We start from the raw sequence: 17,530 nt of genomic DNA, 5'->3' as shown, positions 1-17,530 counted from the left end.
CTTTGGAAGGGATGATAGAGAATAAGGGGGGATAGGAATCTAAGCTGCTAGCTTCTTCCCCTGCCTCTGTTTCTTCCAGACGTGAAAGCTAAGCTTTGGTCATCTGGGCACTTTGGAATTCTTTTGAATTTCGCTCTTTTTTGGACTGAAATTATTTACGTTTCCATTTGGAACACTGAGTACCATAAACTTCCACTATGCACAATGTATTCCCCCAAGAAAATCATTTCATTTCTATTTGTCTTCTTATCATGCAGCAGGGGAAGAGTCTGCAGGATGGAGAGCTGAGGTTTAACTTGTTTAGGCGAGGCTCGTATTAGTGCTACACAACGAACAAAAAAAAATGTCCCAGTCACAGCAAGATTGTTTGATACCCATGATGCGGTGAAGAAACATTACAGGAATTTTTGTTTTTCAAGGTCGTGCTCACTGGCCTTGCACGTACCCATCTCCCCTATTAACTCTTTCATGACTCTGCTGCAAAACCACAGAAGCTCTGAGCAACAGGCAGGAGCAGCTACGTCATTTGTGGGATCCAGTGTAAAATGAATATGTGCGGCCCCTTGTTCAGAAATTATTCAGAATTTAGAAAAAGGCAACAGCAAAGCATAAACCTAGCAGCTGCACACGCTGCAAACCCGGGGTCCGGTGGAAAGAGTTTGATCAGACACATCCGCCTGGCTCTGGGTTCCACCACCTCCTTCCCGTGATTAGAGGCGAGTTACTTAAACTCCCAGAACCTCACTTTCCCCACCTGAAACGTGAGGCTAATAATCCCCATCTCTCATCTCTCACGTTGCTACCAGGATTTTTTTTTTTCAAGTCTCAAGCCTGAATAATATTGTTTAACGTGTTTTCCATTTTTCTATGGGGAAAGGAGCGGGAGGTATTTCAATTGGGCGTGAGTGGCAGGAAAGCCATTTGGTGGATTAAATGTGGGTCCTTCAGAGATGAAGGAAGGGCGCCAAGAGGGGCCGCTTTCCTCGCACCTCCAACCTGACACACTTTGCCTCGCTCTGTGTTTTTATTAGCTTGTATCCCCGGTACATCAGTGGCAGGGGTGATGAAACCGGTGGCAGCTTTAACTGCCAGGCAGCTGGGATACCGTCCCGTGGGTCTCGTTGTCATGCTGAGATCTTAAAGTGACCACGGCTGCTTGGTCTGCTGCTCTCCCAGACACTCTGAGAGAGACCACTGAATAGTTAATCGGTGGCAAAGGCAAGGAGAGGCTGTTGCTTGCAGAAAGCCCAGAGAAGCTGCTTTGAAAAATCCCAAGGTGGCCGAGTATCAGGAACACTGTTCCTGCTTGTGGGCAGCTGTGTGTGCGAAGGGCAGCCTGAGGGCTTAAAGTCACATCTCCAGCCTGGCTCGGTGCCCCCCCCCCCCCCGGGGCTCCGGCAATGCAGGCAGAAGGCCTTAAACACTACAAAATGAAGAAACCCTCGGTACTGTCTGAAGAGGGCGGTCATTTACAGTTATCTTTTTTGATGCTAGCAGCGTGACATAATGTTTCCGTGAATAATGTTTTCTAAGGGGGGAAAAAAAAAAGAAAGAAAGGAAAAGAAGAAAAAGAGTGCTAAGGAGAAGGAAAACAGGATGACTTATTTACCAGGAAAGCACGGCAGGCCCCTTACCTGAAACCTTCTCATGTCCCTTGGGTTTCCTGCTGTTTTCAAACAATTCTGATTGCACTTGAGGAAAAATTTTAAAAAGAATCTGTGAAGAGAAAGCAAGGTGTTACCTTTTTAAGTAAACATGTTTTAGGAGAGAATATAGCTGCATTATATTAGATTTGATTGGAAAGCGATTGGATTTCAGGTCTGGGGAATTTCAGCCAGCCCTGCCTGTGAAGGGACGTAGCTGACCCACTGCAGTTCGCAAATGTGGATGTTTTGGGTCCCAAGTTGGCTCCACCACTGTGGAGGGTTGTGAAGTGGTTCACAAGCTGGGTTCTGGTTTGTACACCCGCCCCCGAGTGGCTAGGGCATGCTCTCTCCAAAAAAGAGAGACAGAGAGAGAGAGAGAGAGAAAAGAAGAAAAAAAAAGCTTCACAAGCAGCAGTGACTCCTGCTGTACAAAATTATCTTGCTCCAGAGGGTTAAAAATGGCATGACTTAGCCCAGAATCCCAGGGTTCGTCACGTATGTGGCTTTCCGCTGGCCACACACATCTTCATGCACACATACCTCACACGTAAACCCTCACACACAAAGGGGGCCTGATATTTTCAACTGATGGATATAAAATCAGAAAATAATGTTACTATCCAAAGACAGTCAGTCTGTGCAGGTATATGCTGGAGTTTTTATGATTAATAACAAGTGTGAATGTCCTTTCAGACCTTCTATAGATTATCCAGAAATATACAAAGGCACAGAATAATGGTCTGAGGTTACCATTTGTAACACATATTTTTAAGCCAATATTCTCCCAGATAACCTTTTTGTGCACTTTTAAAATTGGGCTTCTTTGATCAGATGAGTACAGAAACCAAGAAAAATGGCAGAAGTGGTCTTTTCAACCATTTACCTATTTAATGTTTGGAATGCTGTTTCGAAATACAATAAGTTTTTCATTTATTTCACTTGCAGAGTCCTTTTCCTTAAAAAAAAAAAAAAAAAAAATCCAGCTTTTGCAGTGTTAAAGTCCCAGGTGAGCAAGGCCTATTTCCCTTTCTGTTACTATGACAACGAAATTTTACCGCAGTCCCAAAGTCCCTTCAGAACTCTACCATCCATGCCTTGAATTAGAACTTTAAAGGAAAAGATATACATTTTTTCCCCAGGATTTACCAACAAAAATAAGTAGAAATCAACAATGCTTCCAAAAATTCTATTTTAAAGCAACGGTTGGTGAGATGCTGTCGTGGTGACCTTCTGTTTATTTTTATTTCTTTAACAATCACACGAAAGAATTAGAGAGCGCTCCAATTAATTGTATTTAGCACTTAAAAAAAAAGAAAACCTGATGGGGAGATAAACAGTAAATGATGAAAGAGGAGAGAAGAGGAATTGCCCTTTCAGAGCATTTTCTCTAGATTTGCTAAAAATATTTGGCCAAGTGTTCCTGACCCCTATCTATAAATAAGGTTGGGTGTGAATTTGGAAAGAATAGTTAAATTTTTTTTTTCATAATTTTATAGCATCTGCTTTTCACTTCTCTCTTTGCATTCTTTCTGGGGCGGGGGCTAAGCATTGCTTCCTGGGCCATGAAGGTGTCCAGGGCCTTTATCCGAGGTACCAGGCAGAGAATAACAAGGCAGAGGAAGCACTCCTTGCTGCTTTATGCGGTGTTCACATTCACAGCCTGCCTCTGCTTTCGAAAGTGCAGTGGGGCGTCTGTCCAGAGCAGCCGGAGTGCGTTAGAAAGGAGAGCTGCTTGTATTTAAAAACAGATTGGTCAAAATTCAAACATTTTCTTTCTTAAGGCGAAGCATGCTTTCACTTGTGCCTTCCTAGCGGGGTCACCTACAGCAACTTAAAATGCCAGGAGATGCTCTCACAAAAGACTTAAAACTGGCCTTTTCCTCACTTGAGTCTCTTTCCAAACAATAACCCCTGCCCTCACACCACCTTTGCCCTCCAACACCCGCCCCTCCCCCATGAGTGATTTACATCTTTTCCCCTACTAAAACCAAATTTTCTTTTTCTCACAAATTCCTTGGTTTTTGGCAAGTTTTAGCACAACTGGACTCCTTATAATACATTCTGTGTGTTATACTTCCCCTCACCTACCCACCCCCTTCACCTTCTTGAAAATGTATCTGTTGAAAACATTAATGTTCATGAAGGCATTATTATATGAATGGTATGAAAGCGCAAAGGAGATAAATGTTTACATAAAATCAAACTGATTTAGGGAAAGAAGGGGCCCGCTGAAAGGCTTTATTCATTTTAAATTACGACCCTTAACAGTTCTTTGGCTAGAAAACACCCAGTTTTGACTCTTTTGCTGGCCTGGGGTCTGAGTTTGGAACCTACCCAGCCCCCTGCACACTAAGGATATAACATCCTGTTCACAAAGGGGAAGCAAGGGGTGTAGGAGGGAGGGAGGAGGGGGAGAGAGAAAGAAAATTCTCTTACACTGTATAGTACTTTCTAAAAGAAGGCATAGCTACTTCTAAATGGCTAGCACCAGAAATTATGACCTGCGTATTTTAGATGTGGACCTAGAAATCAATTTAAAGGAATTCTGGGGCTTACTGACATCTCCATTTTTTTTCTCTTCCTTTTACTGATGTCTCCCACTTTCCTCCCCTTCACCCCCTCCACCCGCTATGCTCAGGGGCTTGGTACAGAACCCTCTACTAACCATCCCATCCATTAACCACAGGGTACCTTGCAGGGAGTAAATCTCCTGGGTCTAGATCCCTCTGAAGCCTGGAAAATGTCAGCTCTCTCCACTCAGCAACGGGAAACCAAAATGAATTACAAGATTCAGACCAAATGTGCAGAGACTCATCAGGATGGAAGTTGTAATTTTCACTTTCTCCAAACAATGTTGACTCCAGAAATATTCTAACCACTTAGCATGGTACACTCTACAAGGCTTCTGATCTCATTCCTTAACAGTGAATGCTAACGGCGACAGGTTTATCCTTGTTTTATTAGAGAAAGAGGAATAGAGAGTGGGATCTAAATCTGAACTCAAGCCCTCAGCTTTCAATCTGGTTCCTGGGTCAAGTGAGGCAATAGAACAGACCCAAAGGCAGTCCTTCACTGCACTGATATCTATTAAATGCTGACAGTGTACTAGTCTTGAACTGCTACCAACTAACTATGCAACCAAGTTACTTTGCTCCTCTAGGCCTCAGTTTCTTTGACTGTTAAAAGGAGGGTTTAACTGGATTATCTCTAGGGTTTCTTCCAACCTTATTATTCTATGATTGCAAAGAAAAATGTGTAGAGTTGACAACCCTCCAGAAATGGCGACGTTGGAAGAAGAAACCACTGGAAACAAAAGTCTGTGACTTATTGAAGTCCAAGTGGGGGTGTGTGCGGGGGTTTTCTGAAAGAGAGAACAAACCCCCTGATCGGAGACTGTGAAAGAAGAATAAGCAAGGAGAGCTGACGGGTGGAAAGTGGGGCATCTTGGCTGATGCCTTGGCCAGAGCTGGTGGGACGCAGAGGTTGATGGGCCGGTTGTTGAGTGAGAGGCACCATTCTCTTAGGATCCTTTCTTTGTGCTTCAGCAGCAGGCGAAGGTAGCTCAGGAATATCACAGATCAGAGCCATCTCTGTCCCTGCTCGCCATCCTGTGTGGTCCAGAAGCTGAAGGGTACAGGGGTCACAGAGGGGGGGAAAGAAGGTTTGCCAAATGTCAGCTCCATGCCACACTCTGAGCTATGTGCTTGATATCCAACGCCTCATTTATTTCTCACAACAACTGTATGAGTGACGAATCATCTCACAGCTAGGAAAAACAAAGGCGCCAAGAATTTAAGAAATTTGGCCCAAGATCACACCGCTTGTCAGTGGCAGAAACAAGGATTTGAACCTGGGTCTTTCCAGCAGCAAGCTCCACCGGGAGTTCTATGTTTCCTGCACCAACTACATTGTGGTGATGGTTGCACAACTCTGTCAGTATAGTAAAAGCCATTGAATGATACGCTTTGAATGGGTGAACTTTATAGTATGTAAACTATATCTCAATATAACTGTTTAAAAAGAAACTTCAGAAAACATAGTCTAAAAAAAATCAAAAACAACCACCAAAAAACCTATGAAGGATTCTGGTTTCTTGGCGAGGGAGAGAGAGGACTATAGTATCCCAAAAGGAAAACATAAGGTCAAAGATAGTTGTGTGGAAGTAAATGCTTATGACTGAAACCCCCTGATGAATTCATTCATTTACTCATTTGGCCGATTGTTAAGTGTGGAGTACGCCATAAAGGTTCAGCAGAATGGCAAACAAGATGGACAAAATCTTGCCCTCATGGAGCACACAACCAAACAATTTGAAAAACGCTTCTTCAGTTTCTGAGATGAGCCTGGAGACCCCTGAATACGGGTCTGCATAAGATCCCAGAGGATTACCTAGTACCCAAGAAATCTCTTCTCCTCCTAATCTCTGTAATATTAGAACACTCGGCATTGTTCAAGAACACAATAAAAGCTCCTAGGTGGCTCTAGACATGTCCTGAGCCCACCCCAAATAAAAACTGAGACTCAAACTAGATGTACAAATAGGGTGCAGAGTTCAGGTCCAGTGGTGGGGTCAGTGGGGAATCTCTAAATCACAGGAAGGGTAACTACTTAATATTCATGCCAGACTTCGAGATTATAGCCAATGATCTAGTACAAAACACAGCATACTATTTCTCCAGAATTGTGGAAGAGGCCATTCAATTGACCTCCAATTAGAAGCCCAAGATCTAGCGCCTTCCAAAAAAATTATAATACAAAAAATCTTTCGGAAAGCACTGTGGAAGGCACAAAGTCTTCTTTCAAGAAAAAAATTAGATAGGAGTGTATATCAAAAGAATGTGAACTTGGCACTAGTAACAGCTACCATTATGCAGAGCCTTACTCTATGCAAAATAACATGTAAAGTACCTTTCACTTTGAAATTTCATTCCTTATTCCCTTAAAAAAAATTCTAATTCCATCTACCCTGGAAACAGCTTCTGTGATGACATGGCCACATCTTATACACCATGGAGATGGGAACATCCCCACACTCTCCAAGGGCCAAGAACGGGGATGCTGTATCTGGTTCTCTCTCTGCCACAATGGCCACATATGCAGGTTGGATCACTAAAGGCTGAGCCATATATAGAGTTGATAAACCATGTAGGTGCTTAAAGGTCTATGTCTATTGATTTTTGAGGAAGACACATTTCATCTGGATTAACTGCTAAACCTCCTTTTCCAGAGTCCAATAAATTAAAATGTCATTGCCTTCCACTGTGTGTGCATACTTCTGAAAAGAAGATAATCCCTTTCTCTTAGAACACTCTCTCATATCATTCGTGAGAACTACCAAATGTCGGGATGGGCTGAATCATAAAATCATATTTGAAAGAAATGGGCAGTTACCTCTCTTCTCCCAGGATTCTTTCAAGCTTACAGTCTTTACAGGCAGAGGGAAAAGTCGTGTTGGATGGTCACATCCGTGGGGCCATTTTCTTACTCTAAGAATAGCCTGCATGGCAGCTCACTCTGCTTTAGATGGTAGGAAAACCCCTAAGTGATTGGTTTCCACTTGAGACCAGTGTAAAACACAAAGATAATGTTCTAGCTTTAATCTAGGTCTAAATTGTAACATCCTCTTTGAACCTTCTGACAATAGAGAGAACACGTTTCCCTCCCCCCAAAGCCTCCAACAGAATCCAAACTCAGGCAGCCCAAATAAGGAGAAGGACAGCAGTGGGCCCCAGCCTTGGCCAGAAGATGACGTGCCCTTGATCAATCTGTTGATTGTTGAGGTGTCAGCCCAAGATTAGAAAGGGCCCTGAAGCTATTAAGGCCTTGTGAAGACTCTCGCTCAAGTCCACAAAAAAGAAGAGACTGTGGGAGGTCAAACTTCCAGTTGGCTCTTGCTACACCCCCAAAAAAAACATGACAATGGGACATCTGAGAATGCTTGCTACTTACAATCTGCTTGGTAAGATGGAAGTTGGTACAAAGACCCAAGAAGATCCATGGAAAGAGGAGATAATTTAAAATTTTTGACTGACTGGCTTATTTAAGCTTAAATCAAATACTCATTTTTATAAGCTGATTTTCCATGCAATCCATTTATTTAAATGACTCCTTAAAATGTAAATATAAGTACACAAACAGAGTAAGTACAGCATCTTTACTCTCCACAGACATTCCTAAAGGGTTGTATTACCACAAAAGTTTATTCACCTGCATGATTCCAGTGAAAGCCCATTTCAGATCTGAAAGATTTAAGTTTACAGAAAATTTTTAAGGAATATATTTTCTTACTTCTGATTACATTCAATCCCTCTAACTTCCCTTGGCTGAAAGTCTAATTAGGATAATGATTATGATAATAATAAATAAATAGCCCCTATTCATTGACTTCATATTATTAGCCATGTATGGTTTCATTTAATCGCCCCAACTCTGAGAGTATGAGAAATAACATCCCCATTTTACAGAGGAGATAATCAAGACTCATAAAGGTTAGATTACTTGCCCAAAGTCAAACAGCTAGTAAGTGGAAGAGCCCGGAGTGGACCTCAGGTTTGTCTGACTCAGGAAAACATTGTTAAGGTGGGAGCTTGGCCAAGTTTCTTCTGAAGGAAAAGATGGAACATGTTGCCAAGCAGCTCTTTTTTTCAGGGTACCAGTGAGTGCCTCATGGATCTACACAGGGGATCATGTCGCTGTCTACATCTTACTCTCTGTAAATAAGAATGGGGTCACTCCTCATGTTACAAAACAAAACAAGCAAACCACAACAATGTCTATCATTCCTATCAGGGACTGTGTTCTCTAGAAATTCTGTGGCTGTATTGGATTCTGCAGAGGAAGATAAGCAAGTCTATCAGATATTAGGAAAACAAGACACCTCAAGAACCCACATGGTCTCCAGAGGGCATGGCCCACATAGCTGTAGTCTCTACAAGAAGAGTGTAAAAGGTTGCTTGAGTGGATGAGGAAGATGCAAGGTCATTCGTCCATCAAGACTATGGAGGAAAAAAAGCTGGAAGTCAAATGTGTAATATAAGAAGTTAAGTCTTGGAAAATTTTTTTGAGAATAAGTCACCAAAGCTAAAATTTGAAAGCATTACCCAGGGGACAGAGGGGAGTCTTCTACATTGGAGATTTTTAAATAGACCAGCAAGCGAATTCCTTTGAAGGCAGATAATTTCAGTCCATGAGGCACCTCACTGGGGTGTCCCTATCAAGCCATTTCCAGATGATGTCAAGGCTTTTGCAGTTATTATTATTGTTGTTGTTGTTGTTGCTTAATATTTCAACAGGGACCTGCAGTTTCATCCTCTGTAACATGACCTCGTAGGCCGATAGTGAGGATTAGTTATCCATGCAAAGTCTTTGGGTAAATGCCTGGTAACGTCACCACTCGCTACGCCCCCCTCCCCCGAACTGCCCCTTCTCCCCCCCACCACACTTTAAAATGGCCCATTTTCCAAACAGAACTATACCAGAGGGGAGTTGCCACAAATTCAAACCTGGTTCTCTCTGCACTGTTTATCTCTCCAGTACTGGTATATACTCCACTTGAAGAACTTCCCTTAATTTTTAGGGAGAGGTACTTTAAAAAAAAAAAAAAAAAAAGAAGGAAAGAAAAAAAACATGTAATTAATCCATTACAACAGATTGTAGGAAAAGCACAACAACAACAAAAAGATGGTAGGTCAAAAATCCTCATCACGGTTTCCAGTAAACTATGGTCAGGCAAAAGAATTCAGAGCCGCGTACACCCGCTAACTGGCAGCGGGCCCCATCGAATCATTTTCTGTTCAGCATTCACTCCAATTACAAGCTCCTGGAAGTGGCATTTCAGTTTGGCAATAGACCCTTCGTTACCAAACACCGACTCCTGAGTGGGATCTGCTGTGCTCATTTAGGTAGCAGAAGGGAGCGACTTCCCCCACTGTGTAATTCTGATTCCATAGCCACAGATTTCATTTCCAAGCCATTTCATGATTTCTTCCGAAGTGAGGGTCTCCCAAGCTCAAGTGGCAAGGAATTGACTGTAAACAGCCACCGAGGTGCAAAAACAAGGGCTACTTTGATTCTCCACTTATTTACTTATTTCTGACTAGCGACACATTACAGTTTCTGAGGACCTGGTGTTATATGTTGGGATTTTTTTTTCTTCTGTATTCAGACATGTCTTCACTCTCCTGAATTCCATCACTTGGCACCAGGAAGCTTGTAGGGAAAAAAATCTCTAAGGAAAAGTCCTTGTTTTTGCACTCAGATGAAAATCTGACACCACTAAGGAAAATAATAATTGAACTCTTCGGCCTTGAATTGGAATGAAACACAACACTAAGAGCATGTTTGTAATTCCAATTGTTCTCATAAAATGTCTTTGAAGGGCTCTTTGCAATGCACACAGTTCCATCTTTTCCTCTTTTTGTTGTTGTTTTTAACCCGAATCCTCTTCTTTGCCCTATCCTTTCCTCTCCCTTCTCACCAAGAAAGAAAAAAGACTGAGCAAAACTGAACATGCTACAGACTGACTTCAGAAAACATCTTGCAGTTAGACTTCAGAATTAGTTTACGAATCTATTTCCCTTTCTGATTCCATGACTACTCGGGTGAAGGAGAGAAATGAAGTTATTAGCCAGCCATCAGCTTAATGGGTCCTTACTATCCTATTTCTTTAGTGCCCCTTCTCCCCTTCTGCAGCCTTCCCCTCCCCCTCCCGCCTTTCTGCCCTCCCTGTGAAGCTCATCTATGCTAGGCTGAGCAGTGAACACCAATTACACCAAGAGCCCTTTGCTGCTGCCTGGTCCGCTGGTTTTACTGTTTTGCCAGATGGTTGAGGCCAATGTGTAAAACTCTCTACCCTACCATTAATTCATAACTCGGTAATAACTTTCCCACGGCTCTAGGAAATTGAAATGAAGTGCAAATGTGAATATTTGGAAAGGGAATCAGGGTTGGACAACTATTTTACACCTGACAGAATAGATACCAGTCAGACAAAAAGATGCCCCTCTTTACACAGGCTGGAACGTTACTTTCCCGAAACTAAGGCCAACTGACTCCATATGCGATATTGGATAATGTAGCAAACCAAGCTCAGAGTTGGGGTTCCTCCTATTCTCGCCTTCTCTTTGCAGTTTCCAGCTTTATACCTATTGCACCTATGGGTCCATTCACCCATAATGACCTTGAGTTTGAGCGTCTATGTAATGTTATATTCTGATGACAGAATTATAGATTAGCAGATATGAGTGCATTCTCTTGCTAAGACAGGACACCATCCAATGTTTGTTAGCATCATTAAACTAAAACTGACTTTTCACCTGCTCCCATACCATATGCAGCTGCAAATTTTTAAATTAAACTATGAAGCCATGCATAAATTTACATATATTACAGACTAGCCTCTCCATTTAACATGCAAATGTACTCCAATGTTTCAGAACACCTTCTGTCGCTAATTAATTTGCTGAATTATAATTAGACTAATCCTGCATAATTAATAAGCACAGATTTTTTTTTTAATTTGTAAGCAGCTTGAGGAGATCATTCACTTCCTTCTATAAACTGCTAAGTAAGTGTTAAAAAAAATCTGGAAAGAACATGTGTGAAAAGGTATGTTTGATGTCGCATACAAACTCAAGCTAGCATGGAAGATGCAGAAGTCAGTACTGATAAAGGTACATATTTGAAGCCAACATTCAAACAATCAAAAAAAATCACATTCAGAGGATGGGGACTAATTCTCCCTTTGTCTCCTTGTATATAGTGTTTTATTCTTTGCCTTCTATCCATCGGCTCTTCCAAGATCACAGAGGCGGGAGAGGATTAAAGTAACCGTATGTTGTATTAGGAGAGATAATGATATTAACACTCCACTGTATATCAAAACACTCTGTGCATGCTGGGTGCTTATAAGCCCCTTTGATGGTATTTGGAATCATTTTCATTTTGGCTGCCAAAAACACCCGAGATCCATCTAGTGGAAACAATTAAGTTCCATTAGTACTGTATCCATTTGGTAATGATTACAATGAAGGGTCCCTCTTTAATGCTGAAGAGTAGAGTCTCAAAGAAACGTATGCATCTGTGCACTTGAAAACGTGAAACTATACAGTTTTACAACCAAGCACGAAGCTTAATTTTGACCCCTAAAATAAACCAGGATTAGGAGAGCTCAAGGTATGGGTAGATGACCAGTTAGAAAATTCGAAGCAAGGTGGGAATCTAGAAGGCCAAGGTATGCTTAATAGATAGCCACACAAATTGAGATTCTAGAAAGACAAAGTGGGAAATGTGTGTTCTGGCAGGGAAGTTATTAAACCTTCAAAGAGAAATAGAATTTTAGAGAAAATAGAGAGCTCCTTGGCCCTTCCACTCAGCGAAATCACTAATATCAGCGGCCAAAAGATTGTTAGGCCAAAAGGATGGAGCCATCTGAAATGAGCTTGGCTTTCTATCATTGCAATTTCATTTTTTATAGTGACTCTATAAACAATAGAAATGTCTTCTGAAGAATGGGAAACAATATACACTAATGATGAAAAATGTGAAAGAGAAGTTAAGGAAACACTCCCATTTACCATTGCAACAAAAAGAATAAAATACCTAGGAATACACTGACCTAAGGAGACAAAAAACCTGTATGCAGGAAACTATAAGACACTGATGACAGAAATTAAAGATGATACAAACAGATGGAGAAATATACCATGTTCTTGGATTGGAAGAATCAACATTGTAAAAAGGACTATACTACCCAAAGCAATCTACAGAATCAATGCAATCCCTATCAAACTACCAACGGCATTTTTCACAGAACTAGAACAAAAAATTTCACAATTTGTATGGAAATACAAAAGACCCCGAATAGCCAAAGCAATCTTGAGAAAGAAAAATGGAGCTGGAGGAATCAGGCTCCCAGACTTCAGACTATACTACAAAGCTACAGTAATCAAGACAGTATGGCACTGGCACAAAAAACAGAAATATAGATCAATGAAACAGGATGGAAAGCCCAGAGATAAACTCACGCACATATGGTCGCCTTATTTTTGATAAAGGAGGCAAGAATATACAATGGAGAAAAGACAGCCTCTTCAATAAGTGGTGCTGGGAAAACTGGACAGCTACATGTAAAAGAATGAAATTAGAACACTCCCTAACACCATACACAAAAATAAACTCAAAATGGATTAAAGACCTAAATGTAAGGCCAGACACTATAAAACTTAGAGGAAAACATAGGCAGAATACTCTATGACATAAATCACAGCAAGATCCTTTTTGACCCACCTCCTAGAGAAATGGAAATAAAAACAAAAAGAAACAAATGGGACCTAATGAAACTTAAAAGCTTTTGCACAGCAAAGGAAAACATAAACAAGATGAAAAGACAACCCTTAGAATGGGAGAAAATATTTGCAAATGAAGCAACTGACAAAGGATTAATCTCCAAAATTTACAAGCAGCTCATGCAGCTCAATATCAAAAAAACAAACAACCCAATCCAAAAATGGGCAGAAGACCTAAATAGACATTTCTCCAAAGAAGATATACAGATTGCCAACAAACACATGAAAGGATGCTCAACATCACTAATCATTAGAGCAATGCAAATCAAAACTACAATGAGATGTCATCTCACACCGGTCAGAATGGCCATCATCAAAAAATCTAGAAACAATAAATGCTGGAGAGGGTGTGGAGAAAAGGGAACCCTCTTGCACTGTTGGTGGGAATGTAAACTGATACAGCCCCTATGGAGAACAGTACGGAGCTTCCTTAAAAAACTAAAAATAGAACCACCATATGACCCAGCAATCCCACTACTGGGCATATACCCTGAGAAAAGCATAATTCAAAAAGAGACATGTACCACATTGTTCATGGCAGCATTATTTACAATAGCCAAGACTTGGAACCAACTTAAATGTCCATTGACAGATGAATGGATAAAGAAGATGTGGCACATATATACAATGGAATATTACTCAGCCATAAAAAGAAATGAAATTGAGTTATTTGTGGTGAGGTGGATGGACCTAGAGTCTGTCATACAGAGTGAAGTAAGTCAGAAAGAGAAAAACAAATACCATATGCTAACACATATATATGGAATCTAAAAAAAAAAAAAAAAAAAAAAGGTTCTGAAGAACCTAGGGGCAGGACAGGAATAAAGATGCAGATGTAGAGAATGGACTTGAGGACACGGGGAGGGGGAAGGGTAAGCTGGGATGAAGTGAGAGAGTGGCATGGACATATATCCATTACCAAATGTAAAATGGATATCTAGTGGGAAGCAGCTGCATAGCACAGAGAGATCAGCTCAGTGCTTTGTGACCACCTAGAGGGGTGGGATAGGGAGGGTGGGAGGGAGACGCAAGAGGGAGGAGATATGGGGATATATGTATATGTATAGCTGATTCACTTTGTTATAAATCCGAAACTAACACACTAGTGTAAAGCAATTATACTCCGATAAAGATGTTTAAAAAAAAAGAAAAAGAATGGGAAACAATTTTCCCAGGTTCATTACCAAACCAAATATATCTTCTCCCTTACTAGCCAGCCAAAATTTTTTTTTTTTTTTTTTTTTTTTTTGACAAAGCTAAGACATAAGCTAGCTTGAGACTTGAGAAGAAAGTTAAAAAGTGCACTGATCCCTCAGAGGCCCGTGGCCACAGCCAGGAGCAGATGCCAGGGGCTAAATGGAGGGGCTGCTTCTGCTTCTGCCCTGAGAGGCATTTATTAGGCTCCTCTCCTCCTTATCCGGAAGGAGGACCCAGAACAGCTACCTCCTGGGGCTAGTGCCATGACTAAACAGAGTGAGAAGAATATTTTGAAAGCACCTGGAAAAAGCTGCTGCAATTTTTCTGAGCGAAGCAATGTTATTACTTGGATAGTTTGGACGCATAAGACATTTGGACCGTTCTTCTGATCCAAACCATAGCCTTTGCCATTGGTCCCCATCTAAAGAGATTAAATGGTTCAGGAAGATTTTTAAAAGCCTAAAAGAAAGGGAGCTTTCTGTGCCTTTCTGAGTTACTCAGAAGGAACATAACAACAGCTTGAATAATAATATTAATAAGAGGCTAAAATTATTTCCTTTCCAAAAAATATACGAATGGCAGTGGAAATCTTTAACAATCTCTTCACCTTTCAAGAAAAATCATTTTAATGTATTGTGCTTGTCTTTCAGACTCCCCATACCCCATTCTGAGTGGTTATAAGAGGAAATCTGGTTGCTCGGTAGTCGGGAACGTGTGCGGGTCTATTTTTCTAAAGCCAAAAAGTGTTTAATGGTTAAACTCAGAGTGAAAGGGAGGGTCTCCCCACTTCCTACCATAATGTGTTGGACCGAGCATCCTACCGACTCTCTGGGGAGCATCTTAGAGATGGAAAGAGCCAGACAGGTCGCCCGGTCAAAATCCCTGTATTGACAGGAAAGTGGTTTGGTTTTGGCGTTTGGGGGGTATTTTCTTCAGCTTTGCCCAGTCAATTTATAACTATGTACCAGTGGGAGAGAGCAAAGGGGAAACAATTGTGACCCACGCATAGTTAGCTGTTGAGAAATTCCTGACAAGTTCTTAGGGGGAAAGAGAAACAACTTCGGGGCATTTAAACACAAAGGTGTAAAACAGTTAGCTCACAAATCCACATCTCCGGCTGGTGGGTTTTTCCCCTCACAGATATATTCCAGGAAATTTCTCTAAATTAATTTTTTTGGCAGGAGGATTTTCCTCCACGAACATCATTCTGGTTTATGCTTGTGATTCATTCTCTCTCTTTCCCTTTCTCTTCTCTCTCTTCCCAGTTTCCAAATTCAGGATAGTGTGTTATGGTTTTCAAGGGCTTAATCAAAGTTTATGGTGGGGTGGGGGGACAGTTGAGTTGGGAAGAAGGGGTGACTGCAGAAAAGAAACCAAGATGAGAATTACAACAAAGCTCCATTTCATCTGGAAAGTATGAAGGCTCGCCTCCACTCCAGCCATGAAGACCCACATTCACAGCTAATGTAACCTTCATGCCAAAAAAAGGGGAAAAGAAAGAACGTGTAACCTGACAGGTAGCAGGTGGTACATATGGAATTATCATTGGCTATTAACACGAGGTCGGATATCATATTAGCCACTTTCAGACTGCATTTGCCAAACCCACATAAAAATATAAAACCAGGTATTTCAATATTCTGTCGCTCCCTTAGCAAAACAGATTTCCTTATATTACTCATAGTGGAGTCAGCCGGCTTTCATTAGAATTTTTTTTAACTTTTTTTTTCTTAAAGGAAGAACTGAACCTAGTTGACAGAAAAGAGAAACTGGGACAAAAATCAGGTCAAGAATTTGATACAAAAAGCATTCAGATAAAGCTAATAATATTCCAGAGTGTTGTTAGTTGAGCAGACTATGATTACATTCGTCTAATCTCAACCCAACCCCTATATAATCTACGTGAGGTTCCAGGAATCAGACAATATTTCCATTTTTTTTCATTCAAACTTTGTTGATTCTAAGTCCTCTATTCACTCTGTGGGATGTGACTAACTTTTTGGAGGTTTCCAAATCTTAGTACCAAAAAATGAAACCTTTCTTTTAGCTGCCTTTAAGAGATTTTTACATGTTCCCCTTTTCTTCATTGTCTGGAATACAATTGCATTTTGTATTAACTCTGGTCATCTCAGAAAGACCCCTAACTAATCAGTTTTCATTTTGCCCATGAGTAGAGAACCAGAATCTCTCCTTTCATTTTCTCTTTTAAAAAACTAAGGCTCTGACGAAAAGTCTCATGATGGAACCAGAAACCATCTAGACCCCAGCCTCTCCACGGGGAACAGAAGCGGTCCCTGGGCACTTTTCCTGGGCCATCCCACATTTCTAACCTTTCTCTTCCATACCATAGGATCAGTACGCTGGATTACCAAAACAGGACATGAAACTAAACCACTTTATTTCAAAAATGGAGGCTAGGCATAAAGCCCCATTTGAGCTATTGGGATTTCTCACCCCAGGTTCAAAAGGAGGCTAGATGTGAATGGGGCAGATTCATGTGATGCCCATAAGTCAGCCCCAGTTTGCTTAAAACAAGACCCTGAGTTCATTTTCAGGGTTCAAAAGTCCTTGACTGAGCCTCGCCAAACTCCAGCTGTCCAAAGAAGTCCCAACTGATGAGATTTTATCTTTTTTCTAAACCTGGTTTTATGTTACTTGGTGTTGTACAAGTCCAGACCATTTCTAAAGATTGAAGTTGATTTTTGATACTTATTCCTACCCTTCATTAAATGAGATCTATTCTTAAAGCCTGCTGCACTACATAGTGTATTCACTTGAGACCATATAATCAGGATGACTCGAATAAAGAAAACTGTTCTTGAGAAACCGACTGTAGGGTATTTGATATCTACAAAGATCCTAAACTTTAAAATAGTTCAACTGCTCATTTCCTCTGTCAGAACAGATAGCATTATTGCGTCAACACTCACACCCATGCGCACACGAGACAGGGTAGCACAGAAAAATATAAACGTTGCATCTAGTCCCCAAAACTCAGTTGCAACTTTCAGTGCTATTGGCTTTCTCTCCCTCTAAAATGCCTTTGAAAGAAGTGCTCATAATCTAAAAGAACCACCACAAGTTCTTTTCAGGATGCGGCAGAGAATTAAATAAATGACTAAAATTTTAACATCGTGAGTGGAAAGGAAGACCTGGAAAAACAACATGCGCAATATCAAATAATCTGCAAAAACCTGAGACTGGGTTTTACCCAAATGAGCCTTCCCCTGCCCTAGACTTTGGCGTTGGGTTCATGGTCTCTCCCCACTCGGTGGATAACGGAACACAGCCATTAACGAAAAAAAAAAAAAAAAAAAAAAAAGACTTCCCCTGGGGAGTCAA

General features: G+C 41.1%; 1 protein-coding gene across 1 annotated transcript in view; it reads right to left on the bottom strand.

Moving 5' to 3' along the window:
- The window catches only part of EBF2 (EBF transcription factor 2), a 194,221-nt gene that overhangs the window by 54,677 nt on the left and 122,014 nt on the right, over nucleotides 1-17,530 (bottom strand). The window contains exon 8 of the mRNA XM_059926240.1: nucleotides 1,635-1,716. Coding sequence (XP_059782223.1) covers nucleotides 1,635-1,716 — 82 coding nt within the window. The remainder of the gene's footprint in view (nucleotides 1-1,634; nucleotides 1,717-17,530) is intronic.

This window comes from Balaenoptera ricei, chromosome 6 (assembly GCF_028023285.1).
Source record: "Balaenoptera ricei isolate mBalRic1 chromosome 6, mBalRic1.hap2, whole genome shotgun sequence".
Lineage (NCBI taxonomy): Eukaryota > Metazoa > Chordata > Mammalia > Artiodactyla > Balaenopteridae > Balaenoptera > Balaenoptera ricei.
The sequence above is the reverse complement of the archived record's forward strand: the minus strand, read 5'-3'. Positions and strand labels throughout refer to the sequence as shown.